General features: G+C 49.3%; 4 protein-coding genes across 4 annotated transcripts; 2 read left to right on the forward strand and 2 right to left on the reverse strand.

Annotated features, from left to right (window-relative positions):
- The first annotated feature begins 229 nt into the window (after positions 1–229).
- Positions 230–1,629, forward strand: BKA67DRAFT_389725 (kinase-like domain-containing protein). The gene has a single exon (XM_046096612.1). The coding sequence runs from the start codon at positions 479–481 to the stop codon at positions 1,517–1,519; it is 1,041 nt and encodes a 346-aa protein (XP_045954025.1). The 5' UTR covers positions 230–478; the 3' UTR covers positions 1,520–1,629.
- Positions 1,630–3,689: 2,060 nt separating this feature from the next.
- BKA67DRAFT_662298 (uncharacterized protein) lies at positions 3,690–6,679 on the reverse strand (the record flags this gene model as incomplete). The annotated part of the gene is made up of 3 exons (XM_046107971.1): positions 3,690–3,848; positions 3,901–6,495; positions 6,674–6,679. The coding sequence occupies 3 exons, from the start codon at positions 6,677–6,679 to the stop codon at positions 3,690–3,692; spliced, it is 2,760 nt and encodes a 919-aa protein (XP_045954026.1).
- A 3,332-nt stretch (positions 6,680–10,011) lies between these two features.
- Positions 10,012–12,248, forward strand: BKA67DRAFT_523973 (Six-hairpin glycosidase-like protein; the record flags this gene model as incomplete). The annotated part of the gene is made up of 4 exons (XM_046098524.1): positions 10,012–10,865; positions 10,914–10,953; positions 11,018–11,088; positions 11,138–12,248. 4 exons carry the CDS (start codon positions 10,012–10,014, stop codon positions 12,246–12,248), a joined length of 2,076 nt encoding a protein of 691 aa, XP_045954027.1.
- A 903-nt stretch (positions 12,249–13,151) lies between these two features.
- BKA67DRAFT_539374 (sulfite reductase flavoprotein alpha-component) lies at positions 13,152–18,168 on the reverse strand (the record flags this gene model as incomplete). Its single annotated transcript, XM_046100622.1, has 5 exons — positions 13,152–16,532; positions 16,580–17,061; positions 17,112–17,872; positions 17,925–17,965; positions 18,025–18,168. The coding sequence occupies 5 exons, from the start codon at positions 18,166–18,168 to the stop codon at positions 13,152–13,154; spliced, it is 4,809 nt and encodes a 1,602-aa protein (XP_045954028.1).
- Between the last annotated feature and the right edge of the window lie 1,310 nt (positions 18,169–19,478).

Genomic DNA, 19,478 nt, shown 5'->3' on the forward strand with positions numbered 1-19,478 from the left:
TGGCTAACGTGAGATCTTGTGGTGCCAATCGAAGGAGCGGCCGCGTCCTTTTGTAGGTACTTTGGTAACCAAGCGGTTGCTAAACTCAGAATGTAGCCTGGGTTTTACTTGGTTTGATACTTGGTTTGAAGAAGGCTTTAACGTCGATTGACAGGTACCGGGCGACCCAGTAATTAGAGTTTTAAAATCCACGGAAACGGTCTTTCCGGGCCAGACCTCGGTCGGCATCACCTCTCCGGTATCTTGGATTTTGTTTCTCCTTGATAATATATTTCTCTCTGATAGTATAATAAAGGCAACTTCAGGCAGTTTGCTCGTCCAGCAATCACAAAGTAGATCTGCCATCCCATCCGCATGGCCTCACAACAACATTAGTATCCGTGCTCTTTCCTTGGGCAGTTTCCCTCTATAGTAGCCATATATGAGCTGCTTACATACAGTATAAAATCACAGGCCGGTCTGGAATCGGTAAAACTATATGATACCCTCAAGAATAATGGGGCGGTCATGGAAAGACCAATTTCTACCTCCTAAGCTTATCCACGAGTGGGTATCGGTATTTTCTAGGCGCCTCGACTCATCAGACTTACCTGGGGCTCACGAAGTTCTTATGTTTCTCAACATAATCAGGGACATCTTCGACGTTGGGGAAACTGGTACTGATCCTAGGACAAGGGACCGACCACGTTTCTCCGAGATCCACCTTGAGCCAAAACCAATACCCAGCAGCTTGATCAAGACCGGTTCTCTTGTTTCCCCGAGCGAGGCCGCGAACATGGAGCTTGTAAGATCTTTGCAAACCAACATTGCCGTACCCAAGGTTTTGGGTGTATGGCAGGCCCATGAAACCGGTTGGTGGTGTATCAAGATGTCATATATCGAAGGCGTATCCTTGGAAAAGGTATATGACACCCTCGACGATGAAGAAAAGGAATGTATAGCCAAGCAGCTGAAGCAATTCTTGAAACGGATACGAACAAGGACATCAAAAGTGGCGATAGCGGCCGCCGACACAATGCCGAGCCATGATCAGATGCTGCAAAACTACCAGACAGTGTATCGGAACGAGGAGGAATTCAGGAGCCATATCGTTGATGGATTCTTGGATCGTGTCGGTGAGGACAGTATTTTCGGGAACGTTGACACCGAGGTGGAGAAAATTGCGGAGGAGCTTCGGTGCCTTAATGTGGAAGATACTTACAATTTTGTGTTCACACATGGAAACTTTACGCCTCGGAACGTGTTGATTATGCCAAGGCCAATGGACCATGGAGGACCCAAAGTTGTTGGGATATTGGACTGGAGCCAGGCTGGCTATTACCCCGTATATTGGGAATACGTCAAAGCACATTGCTGTGAGCAAGTCGAGGTGCTAGAGAAAGGTGGGTGGAGAGTAATGGAACCGAGCTTCCTGGAAGACCAGATGCCTGATCGACTACTTGAAGAGCGGTATAATGTAGTAGCGTTGTGTTTCAAAAAAGCGTATCGGAAAGTTTGGGGTTATGGTGGAGATAACTGATATGCGCTTTCTGTTCTCAGGTGGTTAGAGTCAATCGACCAACTGACCAGCTTTTTACCCTGTTTGCCTATTCTCAGTGAAGGCGCGCTCGCAGCCATTATTTCTCCCTCCTCAGGCCTGCTATCAAGCACCTACAGGTAAGACTTTATGGGAGAAGATAGCGTGGTCCAACAACGCCGAAGCACGACGTGTAATTAATAATAGAGTCGGATAAACGGAATTAGACAAAAAGTAGACCATAATAAGAACAACATAATATGATATCAAAATGCACTATCCCTAGGAACGTTGACCTGAATAGTAGGGTGGATACGCGTGTCTTAATAATGTAGATGGAAAATATGCAGAGACTGGATGACCTGACCTGATATTAGTAGTAAAATAATTGACATGATCTCTGCGTTCCTCACATCATTTGACTTTATTAGTTCCCTGGTCAGAGTCTGAGCTGTGGTGTTAATTGGTGAATATCGGCACAAAATCCTGAGCACGATCGTTTCTTCCAATCACGCTGTAGCCCGGTCAAAAAGTCTTATTTGACCGCTGGACCCGGTATGCAGACCTTGAATTCTGCCTTTAACGGCGAAATATTCCGAATTAGAAGACCCTCTCCAGTCAACCCTTGTGCTACCAGGGCCTGGCCCAACCCTATTGGCATCTTGATCGAAAATTAATAAGCCGAATAGTCTTTCGATATAGTTCATTTTTCAAAAGTGAGACTGGCGAGTGGCGTAGATGTTACTGAATCCTCAATAGGAGACGGTTTATCCCGAATGAACTGCCGAGCACCTCATTCCTTCGTGGCACCACTCATCAACGATCCATGGCATAGCCAATCTTTCTAAAACACAGTATTCGGAACAATAACCGGATCATGATCATGAAGAAATGATCACCCTTAGGGGATTGTGACATACTTGTTATTGAGTTGTTTGGTGCAACAGATCATATCTGCAGCGTTACACTATTGTATCTTGGTCACAGGGTGTAATTAATCGGTGATGTACGCCCCCAAGAGATAAGGTATCAACATGTATATAGAGATATAACATTCTTAGCTTCACGAATACCATCGCTCTAGAAAGCGCTCCTCACGGTTTCAGCCTTGGATTGAAAACAAGTGTTTACAGCGCCAGTCATGACTTCTGTTCAATATTGTGAATAAGATGGAAATCCTATTCTGCTCCAAAAGACTTGAGGTAGGTAAAAGACAGGATATCTTTGGTTTACGATGAACAAATTTACATTGCCGGCAAGCACTGCGGCAATTCAGATGCTACAGTAGGATTAGATCATCAACCTCAAGGTTTAGAATCCACGGGTAGGACAGCGATGATATCAAGGAGTGACCCGGTAGTCAGATTGGCCGTTTTCATTATGCTTTCGTAACGCCCGTATCTTCTTCTAAGCTTAGCGATGGGTGTGGTGACTCAAACTTATACAGATCGGCAGATCGAAATTCTTGATAGTATGGGGGCTATCGAACACGTGGCATCACTACCAGGCTGATGCGGTCAATCTGGCGAGGACGGTTTGAGCCGAGAGCAACAGTTGTGTTATTTGACAAGTGCCAAGAGAAGGCGTCCACACGCTTATATTCATCGACCCTCTATCCCCGTCTTGAACCTTTCCTTGTGACTGCCCCCACAGGCATCCTTGGCAGATTGTGTTGTATTTCCTGGAGCAAATGTACAAATCCCCCTTCGCTAATGCTGAAAAACAGAACTATCATACATTGCAAAGGCCTGCCTTTCTCCGTTCCATACCAGCTGACCGCCCCGAAATATCATCGAGACATTGCGAGTGAGATAAGTCCCATATTTTGACTGCACTATGCGTACCACCGTGCGACTGAGTTTTGTAAACATCTGATTTCCCCGATACTTTTTGTGTTTTGTCAGCTTCGAAGATCCGTGGTGAATTATTGTCAAGTCAATGTTCTTCCTGGACTTCGTCTATGCGCTGAGTAAAGCACCCTTTACTGTTTAGGCAAAAGCAGGGCTTTCCCATGATATCCAGTATCCAGAGCTGGTGGGCGGGCCTTTTGTATCGTTATGTAGTCATGGACGGTCTTACCCAAATGTGCAGGGAGTGCACCACATTGGGGGAATCATCTGGAAATCTATGATCTGAACCAGCTTCGTGAACTTCGGCGGCGTTACCAAGCTTATCACCACATGTCATCCTGGTCGTTGCGTCGCCGATCATCTTGCTGGTAACCACCGTGACCATCATATTGATCTTTGCCATGTTCGTAGTCGTACACCTCAGCATCTTCAGGATAGTCTCCTGTCTGCTGCGGGTGTGAGTCACCATATGCATTTGATGACTGTTATGGTGGTTAGTCGAGAATACTTTTATGCAACAAGAGATCAACTGACCCGGTGGTACTCAAATTCGTATTGACCCATGTTATTATCTTGAGCTTGCTGTTGCTGTTCCAAGTATTGTTGTTGCTCCAAATACTGCTGCTGTTCCAGGTACTGTTGCTGCTGCTGTTGCTGCTGCTGCTGCTGCTGCTGCTGCTCTCGTCGTTTTCTTTCTTCCTCCTGAAGTCTTTTCTGCTGAGGCGATTGTGGTACTTGGATTTGGGGATGCATCGCTTGGACCTTGGCCAGATAAGCGTACATAAAATTGCTGAGCAGAACTTGGCTATGCAGTGCACGCCGGGGATTTGCCAGTTTGATGTGAGCCATCCTGTAGATAGCACGCTCCTCCAGTATGGGAAATCTGGTCCAGTGATAATCTGTATCCGGCACGAGCTCTCTCCACGGCGCTGGCTCCGGGGAAAGGGCACACTGGCCCTGTGACTTTCTCCCACCTGATTCTCTGTCTCCTTTCTTTTTGCCGCCGAAGATGTTGGAAAGAAAACCGTCCTTTTCTTTCTTCGAGTCACTCTTGCGATGGCTTTCCTTCCTCCTTTCCTCTTCCAACTTGTCGTCTGCGCTTTCGCGTTCCAACAGGAGACTCTCCCGACCTTTCTGCTTGACATTATCAATTGAGGTTTGTAGGACATCCAAGCGAACATTATCATGTGTTTTCTCCACGACCACCTTTGTTTTTGACCTCCTGTTCTCGTCTTCCTTGTCCTTCTTTTCTTCCTTCTTTTTCTTGTCCTTGTCATCACTCTTGAAGATTCCCCATTTACCCCAACCGCTACCGGAATCTTTCTTACCCTTCTTATCCGTCTTCCTCTCTTCAGAAGCGGCAAATGTTGGGATAAAAGTTAGACTATCAGTTCTGGTGGAATTGGCTCCAGGCAACGGTGACGGTTGCTGAACGACATCATTTGAACTATGATCGGTTTTCTGATGCGATTGTGGGACAGGCTGTGGCTGCTGCTGCTGCTGCTGCTGCTGCTGCTGAGCTTGGAGCTGCCCGTAATTTGGTCGTCTGCTTGACCGAGCGGGGGGCTCCTCGGGAACTTGATTGTATTCCAGGGAGGGCTGCGCATTGGCACTCTGAGAGGAGGACCGCTCCGGATAAGGGCTCGATTGAGGCGCGGGCTGTGACGCCAAAGGTTCTTCAACAGCTGGTGTCTCAATGATTTGTGGGATTAATGGGTGAGGCGAATGAAGACCTTCACTAACATCCGAATGGCTAGTGTCTATAGCCTCCTCGGAAATTGTATCCTGATATGCTTGTTGTGGCCCATCCGACTGGTTACCACTAGTTTCTCTCGTGAAAGGTTGCTGCCTCCGGACTGACCGCGAAGGCCGCGAAGAACTATCAGCAGCAGCTCCTACGGGTTCAGATTGTATTCGTGATAATGTGTGCCCTTTGGGCGCATCCACCGGAGATGCCGTGGCATTACCATCACCACCAGCCTCTTCGTTGATTCGCGCAGCCATACGGGTTTTGTAACTTGCCCCCCTGCCAGAACCTTTGGTGTCCCGGAGACTCCCACCCTTACGGTACTGTGTCCGAGTCGACCGCTTGAGGCCCATACCAGGTGGCATTGGCAGTATTGGCCTATCAGCCTCGTTGTCACCACTAGGTTGTTGAGATTCCAAGGTGAGTTTCTGTACAGCCTTCGTAGGGTCGTTGACAAGTTCATCTAGACTTAAGCCCTCAGGGGTTGCGTAGCCCGATGAGTCCCTTCTCTTCAAGCGCTCTGCGCCATCCATGTAGCCTTCAGCCGCACGTCCGCCGACATTGTCGATTTGCCTGGATAGCATGGATTTTTTCCTTCTTAGCCCGCTGTTGCTTCTGTCTAAGCCGTCTACAGAAAGGGACGAATTGGACTCGCTGGACCTCCTCTTAATTGATTGGACTCGCTTTTCGAGGAAGTTTTTGAACTCAGTCGGTGCTAGTTCGGGATGAACACCGGCAGGCACCCAAAGCAATCGAGATGGATCGCCTTCATCATCGTCGCCTTGTGGCGCAATCGAGGGCATTGCCATCAGAGAGACACCGGAAAAGGGCAGCAGATCTGGGTCGGAGTTGTTAGAGACATCCATGGACATGCGCCTCAGGGCCTGAAGATTGTTGAACTCCTTGGCTATGTCGTTCGCATTCTCGATGTTGCCCATGGGGAATTGTGACCCCTCTTCGCCCGTCATTTCACGCAAAGTCGGAGACAACGGTGATCTGGGTGAGTGTTGGCCTCCCGACAAGCTTCTTTCACTCGGCATTCGGTTCGGAAGTGGGTGAGATTTCTTGGCCGCGCTTCCGTTTGCAGTCGAAGGTGCCGAGACCTGCTCAACATCGTTATCCGAATGTGAGCGGACTTGTCTGAGTCGCGACTCCTCAGGGGAGGAGGACAGGTGGCGGCTGATTTGCTCGCCCCCATACGGGGAAGCGATGAAGCTCATGGGCCGCGAGTCGTGTGGTTGTGTCTGGTAGTCATCGTCGTCGCCGTACAAGGTACCTATCGTCTCGGTGATGTGGTGATTGGTGTCGGATATGGAAAGCTGATTAGCATGACCCCGCCGGTTTGCGAAACTGCTGGCGACATCGCGGGGACGAGATGAGGTCTAGCAAATGAGTGAGTTAGTCGCAGCTTCCTCGTGAAAGTGAGCTGTAAACCGCGCTTGATGGACACCCTGAGATCCGGGCGTGTTTCTAAGCTCCGTCTCCAAGTGATGAAGCCCAAGTGGGCGGCTAGCTCTCTCTATGGCATACGCCATTGGTAGAACAGGCAAAAAAACTCACCATCATCTATCCGTGTGGTGTGACCTCAAAGGACGAGGCCCAAGGCACATTACCTTCCCGATATATGGTGTTGTGTGGCACGAGGCACAATCTCGATTATCGCAGAGCTACCATGAGGGCGCGAGGCCGCAGACGGCGTAGATCGGTCGGGGGGGAAGACGCTCGCCGATATGATGATTTGATTGCTTGCAATGATACACGGCAGGCGGTTCTTGCGGTCACGCAGTGCCCTCCAGCGGTATGATGTGGTCGTTGGCGAAGTTCCGTCTATATCGACCCTTGCTTCCGCTGAGAAGCTGTCTTCTGGTTCTTTTCAATTGCTGGCTGACAGAGCGAAGAAGTCGCGATAGAGGGTAAAGGGGTGGTGGTAATTGGCGCGACGTCCAAGTAAACCGGATTTGTATCAAGGTTGCTGATACCGCTAGACACGGAGTCACTAATTATTGGCTATGTAGAGAACTGCTGTTCCCAAGTCGTCAAATTCATGGTCAGAGAGCGATTATTCTCGCATAGTCAATCAAGGATCTGGATCTGAATCTGAATCTGAATCTAGCTGTGAACGTGAACGTGAACCTGAACATGGACCTAGACCTAAGGTCAGACATGGACATGGACATGGACCTGGACCTGGGTCTCGAAAGATGGGCTTTTAGCCTTTGGGTCTTTCCCTTCCTGTCCGTTCTTAGAATCGATCGGTCGGTTGTTTCCCTTCGCCTTCGCCCTCGCCTTTGCCCAGCGCATTAGCGCAATTACAGCGCCCAACCTTCGCTTCATTGAACCCCTGGAGCTGTCACGTGTAGACGGTTTGAGTGGCGTCAACCGCCCGGCGCTCTTAGTGAATCTAGCCCTGTTGGGTCCTAGCACCCGCACCTCCAACACCTCCAGCAGTCCTTCAATACCATTCAGGTAGTAATTCAATATCTGCAACAGAGTTTACTGCGCATACATGGTTTCTTTCACCACACTCGACTCTCCAAGACCACATTGAGTTGTTCTTTGAGTCCTCAGCTGTCCCATTGAACCCTCGCCCGGTCTTTCGTTCTTTGCTGAAAAGTCTGTCGACACAACGCCGAATGTGCCGCTTTGTTTACTGGCTCGCCTCCATTAATGGAACCTTAAGCTTGTACTATGGTAATCATTGACGTGGGTCGGTCCGCATTGATGATTAGACGGTAAAAAAGACCCAGTTGCACGGATCCCAAATCGAACATGGACCTGATGTTACTGACTTTTGTGGAATTCGACATCAGGCCCAATTAAAGAATTCTTCATGCCGTTGTCATCGTGTGCTCCTATTATAGGTACCTCTCTTTCAGGAATGAGCAGCTATTTCGACATCGTTCCAGCGTCCGTAAGCCCCCAGTAACAACGAGCCCCCTGCTTTCAAGCACAGGTCAGGGTAGATCCTAGGCTTCCAGCCATGAACAAGGAGAACGTCATTGTCTTTCATCCACGCATGTAAGTTACTCCGCAAGTGCATTAAGCATAATGTTCGCGACTTACACTGATTTCACCGCCTGCCCCTTGCGAGTCATTGATCATGTCGTACCAGTTCTCGTGGTACGTTGACTTGAACACAGGCTATGCATTGTAATGCAAAAAGACCAGATATATCTGTTTAGCTCCTCGTTCTCAAGATGCCATATGTCTACCAGTAAAGACCAGCGCAACCTTTGCGCGATGAACTTAATTGGGTGGAACACTGGCCGTCTTAAGCGCTGGTATTGAGCTCTCTGCTATGCCGTCATCTTGCTGATGGTGGACTCGGTCCCATTGGCTGCTTGAAATGTGATCCCTGGACTTGCACTGTCCAGTGCAGTCAAATCTTACAAACACTAAACCTCAGAAGGATTCTACCGCCGTCACCTGTACCGGAAGAATGACAGTAGTGTGTGATGGTCTTTCTACTGCCGCTTCTCTCCTGGGAAGTATGGGATGCGATGCAACCACGAAGGATTATCTCTTTCAAGAACTCCCGCTGAGGGAAATTATAAAGCACAAAGCACAAATCCCATGAAACTGGCTTGGCGGCAGATGTGTTCGATGGTGAAAGGTGACTTGAAAAGTTCCCCGCTTCTGCTTCCGTCATGCTTAGCTATATAGGTAGGAATTGTTTTTAGAAGCAAAATTTCTTTATCACTGGCTTAAACGTTGAGAATCCATAAGAAACATCGTCTCATACATCGGTATTAATCCTGGGTTTATTCCCCCTTGCCTATTCCTTCCACCATATATACAGTAAGCCTCGGATAATAGGCTGTGGTCATCGGGCCTTGTCGAATCAAGGTCTCGTTTCTGAATATGCTGGCCGTCTACCTGAACATTCAAAGTTTGTGGTGCGGAGAATCCTGGACTTCAGTCACAGAGCCTCGCCAAAGAAAAAAAAATTAAAGAAAAAAGGGTATGGTCTGTCAGATATGTGCAGTCACGGAGTAAATTCCAACCAAGTATTAGTGCCGCATGACACGATACTATGTATGTTGTCAGCGCTTCCTGTCCAAATCTTCAATGGAGCACCCATCAACTGATGCAGTCAGGCTCACAAATCACCTCAATGCGTCTTGGTCGACACCGGTTTGATCATAGAATTCCGGACTTTGCGCTTTTTTCTATTTGCAACTTTGCCATGCAGAAGTGGCCGAAACTCTGTTGATATTTGTTCATGTCGTGACGTATGTACCTAACGAGCTAATGTTAGGGCTGTTATCCGGACTTCGACGAACTTAGAAATGTTTTACGTGATGCCAAAAGTTGAGTGTTGAAAAGCAAAGTGTTAGGCATGCTTGTTCTACATATCCTCACCTTACCCATGGACATATTGAACCCACACTACCCGCTTGTCTAGATGCAGTCCACCGGAAACCGATCGTGGTTGCGAAAGAGCTCGTCCCGAGACTCGCGAGTAGATCACTCCGCGCTCTCACCCCGCTTATCGCGGGTCACGGATCTATGATCTGCAAGACATCCGACCTCCTACATTGTGATCTGCTGCTCTCAAGGTGACCACTTCTCGCACGTCCGGCAGTAGCGTCCGTCTTTGCTCCCCAAACTGGGTCTTAGACAAGCAGAACACCTGCAGGGGAGCTACATACGATGCCGTGGGGCTATGCACCAGAGCAAACAGCACACGGTAGGCAAGGAAGGGCGAACTTACCTCTCTCGTTAGCGGCAGCCCACATGGTCGGCATGTTCACCAACACAATCAAACATGATACCCGTATTATATTGAGCTTCGTTTGCATAGTCTTTTGATGGGCGTCCTACTCTTTCCTGAACGCTATTCACGCGTTTACACCTCCCCCAGCGTTTCTTGGCGTACCAATCTTTGTTATCTTCTCATGGCATTCTACTTTTCAGTTTTTGGGGTCTTCTTGTGGCTCTTGATCACCGTGCATCAAGCTTCTGCACAAACATGTTGGAGAGACGCGCCATGCAGTGATATCTCGAGTGCTGCATTTCCTGGTGTGTGGGATAACAATATATTTGCACCCTCGTCCAGGACTGTGCGACCTGCGGCCTTCCTTGATGGTTCAGGAACCAGACGATTAACGGCGCCGCTTGACGCGTTGAGCCTGGACGTCAGCCAGCCTGCTGTGGTTGTTGATTTTGGTGTGGAGGTAGGGGGAATCGTCACTCTCAATTACACAGTGATATCCCTAGAAGGGGTCAACGCCGTGGGACTGGCATTTACTGAGGCCAAAGACTTTATAGGCTCCAACTCAGACAGCACGACGGGGAATTATGCCAAGCCTGATGGGGCCATATACGCGGATTTTTCTCAGACGGGTGATTTTACATATGTTATGCCTGACAGAAACCTCCGTGGTGGCTTTCGTTACATGACACTGTTCCTTCAGCCTGGCAGCGTTTCCCTAAATATCAATAGTATTTCTCTCGAAATCGCTTTCCAACCGACGTGGTCGAACCTTCGAGCATATCAAGGTTACTTTCACAGCAACGATGAGCTGCTAAATTCCATTTGGTACAGTGGAGCGTATACCCTACAGACAGACGCAGTCCCTCCATCCACTGGAAGAGTATGGCCTGCACCCGAGACAGCATGGCAGAATGATGCCCACCTAGGACCAGGGAACACCATTCTCACCGATGGTGCAAAGAGGGACAGAACTGTTTGGCCCGGAGATTTGGGCGTTGCAGTCCCTGCCTCGTTCTATAGCACCGGCGACTTGGAGTGCGTTCCCCTTTCTTACAAAAACGGAACAATACTGATGTTTCACAGAAGCACAAGGAATGGCTTGCAGTCTTTGTACGACTATCAGGTAATTATGTGAAACATGAACAGCGGCACAACACGTGGATCTCTTGCGTCTAATACTGTTGTAGGACGAGACTACCGGCGAGCTTCCGTTTTCCGGTGTTCCCCTCTCCGCAACGCACTGCGTTTCATATCATATGTGAGATATTCAGAATGTTGTATCGCTGTATCCGCTGACCAGTCCCTAGGTGGACAATGATAGGCACATATAATTATGTATTTTATTCAGACGATATCGAATTCCTCACAAGTAATTGGGAGAAGTATAAACTGGGCATGTCGTATGCTTTCAGCCAGATTGACCCTACAACTGGTCTCATCAATAGCGACAACTTTCTGAACGACTGGGGTCGACTGAACGCTAACGGCACCCTGACCTCACTACAGGCTATCTTCTATCGAACCCTTGTTACAGGCGTACAACTAGCTGACTGGGTAGGTGATAAGACTGGTGTTGGAGCGCAATGGCTCCAACAGGCGGAAGGGCTTCAATCTCGGACAAACGACATCAACTGGGACAGCTCTGTGGGTGCATTCTTCGACACGACTGACCGACCAGACATCCATCCACAAGATGGCAACTCACTGGCAGTTTACTTTGGCATAGTCAACACATCATCCGACGCGGCTAGTAATATCTCCGACTACCTCACACATAACTGGACACCTATCGGAGCCGAATGCGAAGAGTTGCCAGGCGAGATCTCACCCTTCATCTCGTCCTTCGAGATCCAGGCTCACCTTTTGACCGGCAATACTCAGCGCGCCCTGGACCTGATCCGCAACTCGTGGGGGTGGTATCTCAACCATCCGAACGGCACCCAGAGCACGATGATCGAAGGGTACCTGGTCAATGGGACCTGGGGTTACCGCTGGGATGCCGGGTATCAGAATGACTTCTCGTATACCTCTCATTCGCACGGCTGGGCCACAGGCCCCGTTACTGCTTTGACAGAACACATTCTAGGTCTAAGTATCACTGGCCGTGCTGGTAGCACTTGGAGGCTGGCGCCGCAGATCGGTGACTTGACGCATGTGGAAGGTGGGTTCACCACTAAGCTGGGCAAGTTTAGCGCGAGTTGGACGAGGACAGATGATGGAACTATCGAGCTGGAATACGATGTCCCGGAGGGCACAGAGGGCGATGTGGTTATGCAGATCGATAGTGTTGCTGTCAAGGTTGTAGGGAATGGGACAACCATGAAGAGGGGAGCATTTGAGGTTGTGGAGGGAAGAGATGGAGGCCAAGCGATTATTATCAGGAGTCAAGGGGGCAAGCACAATTTCGCGTTTCATTGACGAACCCGTGAATGTATTCTTATGTCTACTCCTCCCCCCCTAGTGTAGTTCATGGCTTTGAAGATGAAGTACTGGGATGCTGACTGATAATTGGTAGCTTGAAGGGTTATAGACCGCATACATAATGATATCCACTAACCGTCTGGCTTTCTTATATTGATGGCTGAAGTAGTTAGTTCCTGGCTGCAGTCCTTTTTGCAGCAACTAAAATGGGAACACAGCTTCGTCGGGCTGATGCAAACTATCGTAAAAATTCGCATCATACCGGGTTCTGGCACATCAATCTGAAAGCCATACCCCTCCACCCATTATGTCACTGCTTCTTACTCGGTGCCTTGCTCCCAGCACTAAAGCCACCAACCTATATGACGACTTCAGTGACAAGATCCAAGCCCACCCCCATGTCCCATAGCTTGTTGTCTTGGGCTCGCACCACGACGATTGATGGGAACCCGAGTTTTCGTTCCGGTCTACACTTTCGCAACGTCGTCGGCTAAAATTTCTATATTGCTTAGGAGTTCTCATAGTAGCGTGAAAAATTGGTTCATTATGTTACCATGTTTGCTGTATTCTTGTTGGTTAGGTCCTTCGGGCTAGGTTTTGCTTCTGTAAAGTTTGCGGCAGTAATCCTCCTCCAGCTATATCTGTTGTCGTGCATAGGTACAAAAGAGCGCAAATAAATTCACTGATTGAAACTGTAGAAACGATCTTGGAATAAACACTTCGATGGGTTGAAAACATACTTTTATATCCTATGGTGGCTGGCCTCTTAACGCGAAAAAGTCAAAACGAGTACTAAATACGAGCTGCACTTGGGTATATACTATAATGAAGAATCGTCCACCTGATTTTCCCTGAGATATCCGCTACCCCTTTTGAATTTCTCCTCTGACTTGCCTCTGATTAGAAGGTCGGAGCAACCTTAATCTCTACCTGACCCTGCCCGACTCTCGGGCTCAGCTTGAAGGATCTGAGCGAGCCACTGGTCGAAGCCCTTGCACGTTGATGGGTTTGCAACAGCGGGTGCGAAGCCTGTCGCATATGCATCAATTTAGCTCTCTCGTCCATACTTGGCCGGCGTGGACCGCTCAAATTGACCGGCGACGAGGCACGGGTTGAGGATGACCGAGAGCGCACATTGAGTTTGCCCATCATAGAGCCGATGGCCGCCGCTGCATCAAGGGGCGGTGACGGGGGGAGATGAGCGGATTGCATCGATGGTTGCGGCATGCCCATGTTGGCATAGTTGTGCGAAGACGGAGCCGAGTAGCTGGGGCCAGTGGGCATGCCTTTGATGAAGAGACCACTACCCTGTGCGGCAACCATCCCACGAGTCGGTGAGCGACTAGAAGATCTGCTCAGCGGCGGTGTGATGACACCGTTCGGAATAGCAGGCAGTGGGGATCTGGCCATGATGTCGAAGTTTGGTGGCATTGATGGCAACTTGCTGAGTCGCCGTATAGCGCGCATGTTCTTGTTCACAAACGAGGACATGTTCCGGAGTGCAGTGCCATTAGTGTGCGACTCAAAGGCAGAAGCACCGTTCTGTGGGGCTTGCGTACGCTGGATGTGCATCTGATTCAACGTTGGTTGAGAATGTATGGACTGTGGGTACTGAGGTGCGGGCGCTTCAGCAAGAGTTTGTTGGATGTGCGACATGACCCGATCGAAATCAATATTGCTCTGCACCTTTTCGGGAATATATGAAGGCGCAGCACCCATGACAGTACTTTGTGTGAGGATGAAGAATGAGCCGTCTCGGATGCGTTGTCGTAGAATATGCCACCGTGTTCTAGCAGGGTTGCGCTCGATCGCCGGTTGCAGAATAGTGTGCTGTGCTAAGTTCGAGTAAAAGACTTCAAGTCGCTTTGCCATGCGCTCCATGATCTGAATGAGGAAAGATGCCGTTGTGGTAAGCGTTTTAGGGTCAGTATGATCGACATCCGCAATGGATTCAAGAGCATCCATTCCATAACAAGCTTCTTGACGGATGTCCTCCAGCAGTGCCATGTCTAATACTACCGACTTGCTTGCGTATGCGATGATTCCGCGTTCATGGAACCGAGCACCTCTGGCATCTCGCACAAATTCGCCAATTTGTGCGACTTGTCTTGAGATCTTAACTGCATTCTCAGATGTCTTCGCTCTGGCAATGACACCCAGAACGTCAGGAAGCTTGGTGGACGCCCCATTGGACGCATTCGCGAGGGCGAACGAAAGTTTCAATATCAATTCTTGGAATTGCGGACCAAACATTGCTGAAAATCCGCCTTGCAGAAGTCTTGACTGATACTGATAGAACGAGCGGATTCCCTTGATGTTGATAAGGTCAACACCCTTGAGGCTATTCTGGAACCACCAGTTGTCTGCATCAATTGGAGTGCCCATGTCGGATCCCATGAACCTATTCATTTCAAATTGCTGCGCCACAAGGGTCTCGACAACAGTCTGAAGGTATACGAGCCACATGTCGTAGAGACCGTTTAGCTCATCACTTGCATGATAATCGGGTTTCGGTGTGAGGTTGCCAATGAAGTACTTAGTGAGAAGACTTGATACTTCAGGATTGTTGGTATGCGCAAGATTGTCAAAGGATTGCGAACAGTCAACTCCGGCATTGGAGCGGATAATCAACACACCACCTGGGTGAATTGGTGCGAAGTCTGTCACATCATAGACTTTACCATGGACGGAAATCCAAACACGCGTGTCAGGACGATGACCTGTATGAAGTGCCAACTCAGACTGAGGAATCGTAGGAAGGTTGCAAGGCAGTGGCTTAGGAGTCATAAAGACATCTAGCATGAAACGCCGCTCAGCAAAAGCCGTTGCGATGATAGCGTCACTAGACTCCATAGTCGCACTTCGCTGGTCGTAGATCGCTCGGCGGATACCAGCCATGACTGAATCGAAGACAGCCACAGAACCACAAATATAGATGTAACCGCCCAAACCTCCTTGCTTCTTGCTCATGACAAGGTCACAAACAGTGTCTGCCTGCTCTACAACAAGACCATCGATATAACGAGGCGGCGTTGCCTGCTCAACAAGATCCATGGACTGTCTGTCAAAGACGAGACCTCTTGAGTCTCGAGAAAATGCAGTGTGAACCTCAATCCTTCCAGCTTGCATAAGTTCTCGAAGCTCATCTTCATAGCAAAACTTCTCACGGGACTGCACGCCGAGATACAGAATATTACGACCAATGCTTCCATCAGCAAAGCGCTTTTGCCAGAAACTTCGGAAAGGCGCAATACCGCTACCACCGGCAAAGAAGGCACACGGAGCAGCTCCGTCGAGAGGAAGTTGGAAATTGACGGGTCTAGACACACCGATAAGGAGGTCCTCTTCAACCAGCATGGCGTCTTCTCCAGAGGACAAGGAAGGGTTTAGGAAGCCACTAGAAACGCCGCTTCTGACGGTGGGAATGCCGTTTGTGAACGTGTCACATACTTCGTAATCGGCTCTGGAAATGGTAAGGTCTAAGGTGCTTGGGAGAAGCTCTTCAGGGTAGCTTGAAATCGAATATGTTCTTGGGACCTCAATCTCGACAAGGTCAGCTAGCCATGCAAGACTGTGTGAAAGATCAAATGCCTGGTCCCAGATCTGGGACGGCGTATCCACAACTGCAGCTTGAAGTAGGTCTCCAAGGGATCCCCGGACAGGCCATTCGTTAGTAGCAAGAACCTGAAGAACAACATTCGACGAGGCCCTAAGCATAGAATGGACCTTGAGAACGAGGTCTTGCGTAAGTGGCGCCAGATGTCCTCGCCGAATTATATCGCGGACGGCCAGTTTAGGCGCTGCTTCTCGAGAGACTGAGCCTAGGTGATCCGCGAATCTGCTCCACTTCTGGTTGAGGACCACTGGAATATCCAACATCTCTTCTAAGCCCAGAGCCAAAGCCACCTTGGCACACTCTTCCCAGTTATTGAGAGGCATGACTGCAAGTCTGTCGCCAGGCTGAAAAGTGACACCGGTATCTCTCAAGTCCAAGGTAACCCGAGCGATGGATCGCTTGTGATCATTGTCAACGAAGTTACGGCTGAGAACCCTTGATCGAAACCGGCATTCTTCAAAAGTACCGCGTATTTCGTGAGGCTCATTGAGCATCTTACCACGAAATGGTTCAAGTCGTTCTTTCATGGCTTCAGAGAATTGTAGGTGAGTCTCTTCCCATGGTCGCATCCTTACTCCACTTTGACCAGAGTTGCCGTTAGTTTCGGTCCGCCCCGTCTTTGCTGCGATCTCAAGAATGCCAAAGACTTTGTATCGATGGACACCCTTCAAAGGATTAGTTATGCCATATATGAGTACAGGGTAATGCTTACCATGAAACCTCTCTCGCCTGTGTAAGCCTCAACGATACCGTCCAGAACACCATGAAGTCTGGGATCATTCGATTGGGCCACATATTCTGGGATGCGGTGATGGTACTCAATAGCGGCAATAAACGCTCTCATATTTGATGGTGACCATGCCCTGAGATGAAGACCTTCAGCTCCAAGAAACGAGTCGTATTTCTTTCGGCCAAGGAATGCATCCATGACAAGATATGGAGGGAATTGCAAACCCGATGAAGCGGGACATCTCTTGGATAAGGGGGCTGAAAACTTGGCCCATCGAACCCATTCGTCTCCCGAGACATAGTTCTCGCCTGAGCTCGGGTTTGGAGATATCGTGTGAAAAGCATTTGGCATTCGTTCCAAGATCTCCTTGAGTCTAATCATTTCGCGAAGAAGACCTTCGTTATCCCGCTTCATAACGGCTTCTTGGCAAGCTGCAATTGCATCTGGCCCATGTTGAAAAGAAGCTGTAAATGGATTAGACAGGCAAACTCATGTCAAAATTCGTCACACTCACCACTTGTGTCGGCAACACCTTTGAGAAAAGCTCTCTCAGCTTGATCACCGAATATTGGCCAACGCATATCCGTGTTGTCGAATCGTCCGACATAGGGGTACTTCGATTTGGGGTCCTTGACTGTGACATTATAACTGCTCTGGTCGACAAATGTTAGATGAGGAATGGGCCTTCCCATTCGTTTGCAAATCTGAACATATGGTAACCCGATGCTCCGAGGAAGGCCCTTAACTTCTTCGAGAACATCGTCACCCTGATCCCCCATAAGCTTGCTCTTCGTTCCTGAGTTTATGCTGATACCTTCATGCCCATCGTGCTTCTCTTCATATCGATAGAGTGAGCACAATAAGCCGAGGGCGACTAAGGCTGCCCACAGTGCAGCATCTGGAATTACGTCCTCTGTACCCTCAACGATCGGTATTGTCGCAGCAGCCTCCCGAAAACGTCCTCGAGAAATACAGCCCGGCATGCGTTCACAGAGATCACTCCACACACGGCCGGGTGAGTTCGCTAAAGCTGACACCGCCTCATCCATATCCGGAGGCACAAAGCCATACTCTGCGCTCAGGAAGCCATCGCGCCAACCTGTCTTAGGCCCAATCTCTTCGGCCCTAAGCAGCACTTGACGGGCGGGTGCTCCAAGCGCGACTGCCAGAAGGTCGTGTTCATTGGCGGTCAATGAATCGATATTTTGCGTTCGATTCAGCTCTCTATTTTCTGGTACGTCGGAATATAAAATCTCGTTGATAGTTTTTCGTTCCCTGGTCGCCAAGTCAATTGTGTATTTTGTGCGTCATGCTGTACTCTGCTTACCTCATGCGCAGCCAGTCTTCTGTATCTATGGCGTTCGGTATCTGTTGTTATGCTAGTATCAATCACACGGTTCGCTGGTGAACTGTCGGTGCTGACTTACATCGAAGGCAGCTCTAATATCACCTGGTTGTGCGAAGCCTGAAAACGAGCACCCCCTAGGCCCCATCTGACTTCTCGCGGTGGATTTTCCTGCCGGGCATTGGCCTCCGGCAGCGCCAGACACCGGACATGAGTATTCTGACATTGTTGTGTGATAGATTAGGGGTATTAGTCAATGGAAATATAGTAGATAATGGCCACCAGGGCGCGGAGCCACAGTTCTACTGGGAAGAAAGTTAAGTAGGGTGGTCAAAGAAACAAATTCAACGACTAGACATGAAGCACTAGATCGTTGATCAAAGAGAAGAGCAGGTAACAAGCCTCTGAGACCATCTTCACTTATAACCCATATTCGCTGCACGAGCCGCCATCACGGGCCACTCATAGCCAAGAGCCGGCTCACAGGGCCATAAACCAACTCAGGTCCACAGTTTCCGAGCTCTGTCTGGCTATGACAGTATCATGGGCACCACTGACGCCTTCAAGGACATGGAATGCACGACCATTCTCTCGAGAGCGAAGTAGCCACTTGAGTGGTACCAGTGGACCACTGCCAAGCTAGTCTGATACATCGCTGAAGTCTGCCAAGACAGCCATCCAAGACCAGGAAAGGGACTTTTATCAAGGTAATAGTGTTGACTTCGGTATGTGGGTGCCCAGTTGCAGCGGATCCAATAAACCTAGTGCCAGTAAAACGGTGGCCAAGTGGCACATGCAGAGAATATCAACGCATTTGCGCTTCCCCATGATTTTGAAGCCCTCGGATACTGACTTTCGGAGGCGTCGATACTATGTAATGGTCAAAATTATATGTATAGCACAGGTAGTTAGTTGTGCTTCTCACCCCAACAGCGCCTAGGTCTGAGTGTTTTGAGGCGGCTTGACCGAGTGTCGTCCGGTCGTGCTTTTCTGGAGCCCTGAGCGATGGCATTTCGCAACATCTCATCACTTCCTTCTTTTGGCCTTACAAACTCAGCACTTTCGGCGTAACGCCACGTTAGTTGCCCAAGAAGCGAGGCATTGTGTTTCGAATGCGCCATTGACCCACAGTCTGGAATTTGTCGAATTGACGATGGAACTCCAAACAGTTTGGGATTCAAGGTTAATTTTAGCGCCAGTCCACTAATTTCAGCACGCTACAACCCTCTTTGCCTGTCTCGCGGCTCCGCCGACCTGTAGCGTTGCATCTGCACCGGAGTATTTTTCTTGGTATCGATCGCCATATGAGTTGCGTTCAGACGACAGCTCGTCGTCTGGGCTGGCAGGCCGGCAGGTTGTATACTATAGCACAGACTGTCCTTGGCGAGCAAGGGTTCCAGACAAGCCGTTGCCTTCTGTGACAGATATTTGCTTGCTGACCCGGAAATTTTATTTTGTACGCGCGTCCATTACTCACAAGTCAATTCACTGGAGGCAGAGAAATGTTGTCACATCCATTCGTGATGGGTCATCTGT

This window comes from Truncatella angustata (genome assembly GCF_020726525.1).
Source record: "Truncatella angustata strain MPI-SDFR-AT-0073 chromosome Unknown BKA67scaffold_8, whole genome shotgun sequence".
Classification (NCBI taxonomy): Eukaryota; Fungi; Ascomycota; class Sordariomycetes; order Amphisphaeriales; family Sporocadaceae; genus Truncatella; species Truncatella angustata.

Coding starts and splice junctions, on each gene's coding strand:
- BKA67DRAFT_389725 (XM_046096612.1), top strand. CDS start 479: ATGATACCCTCAAGAATAATGGGGCGGTCATGGAAAGACCAATTTCTA.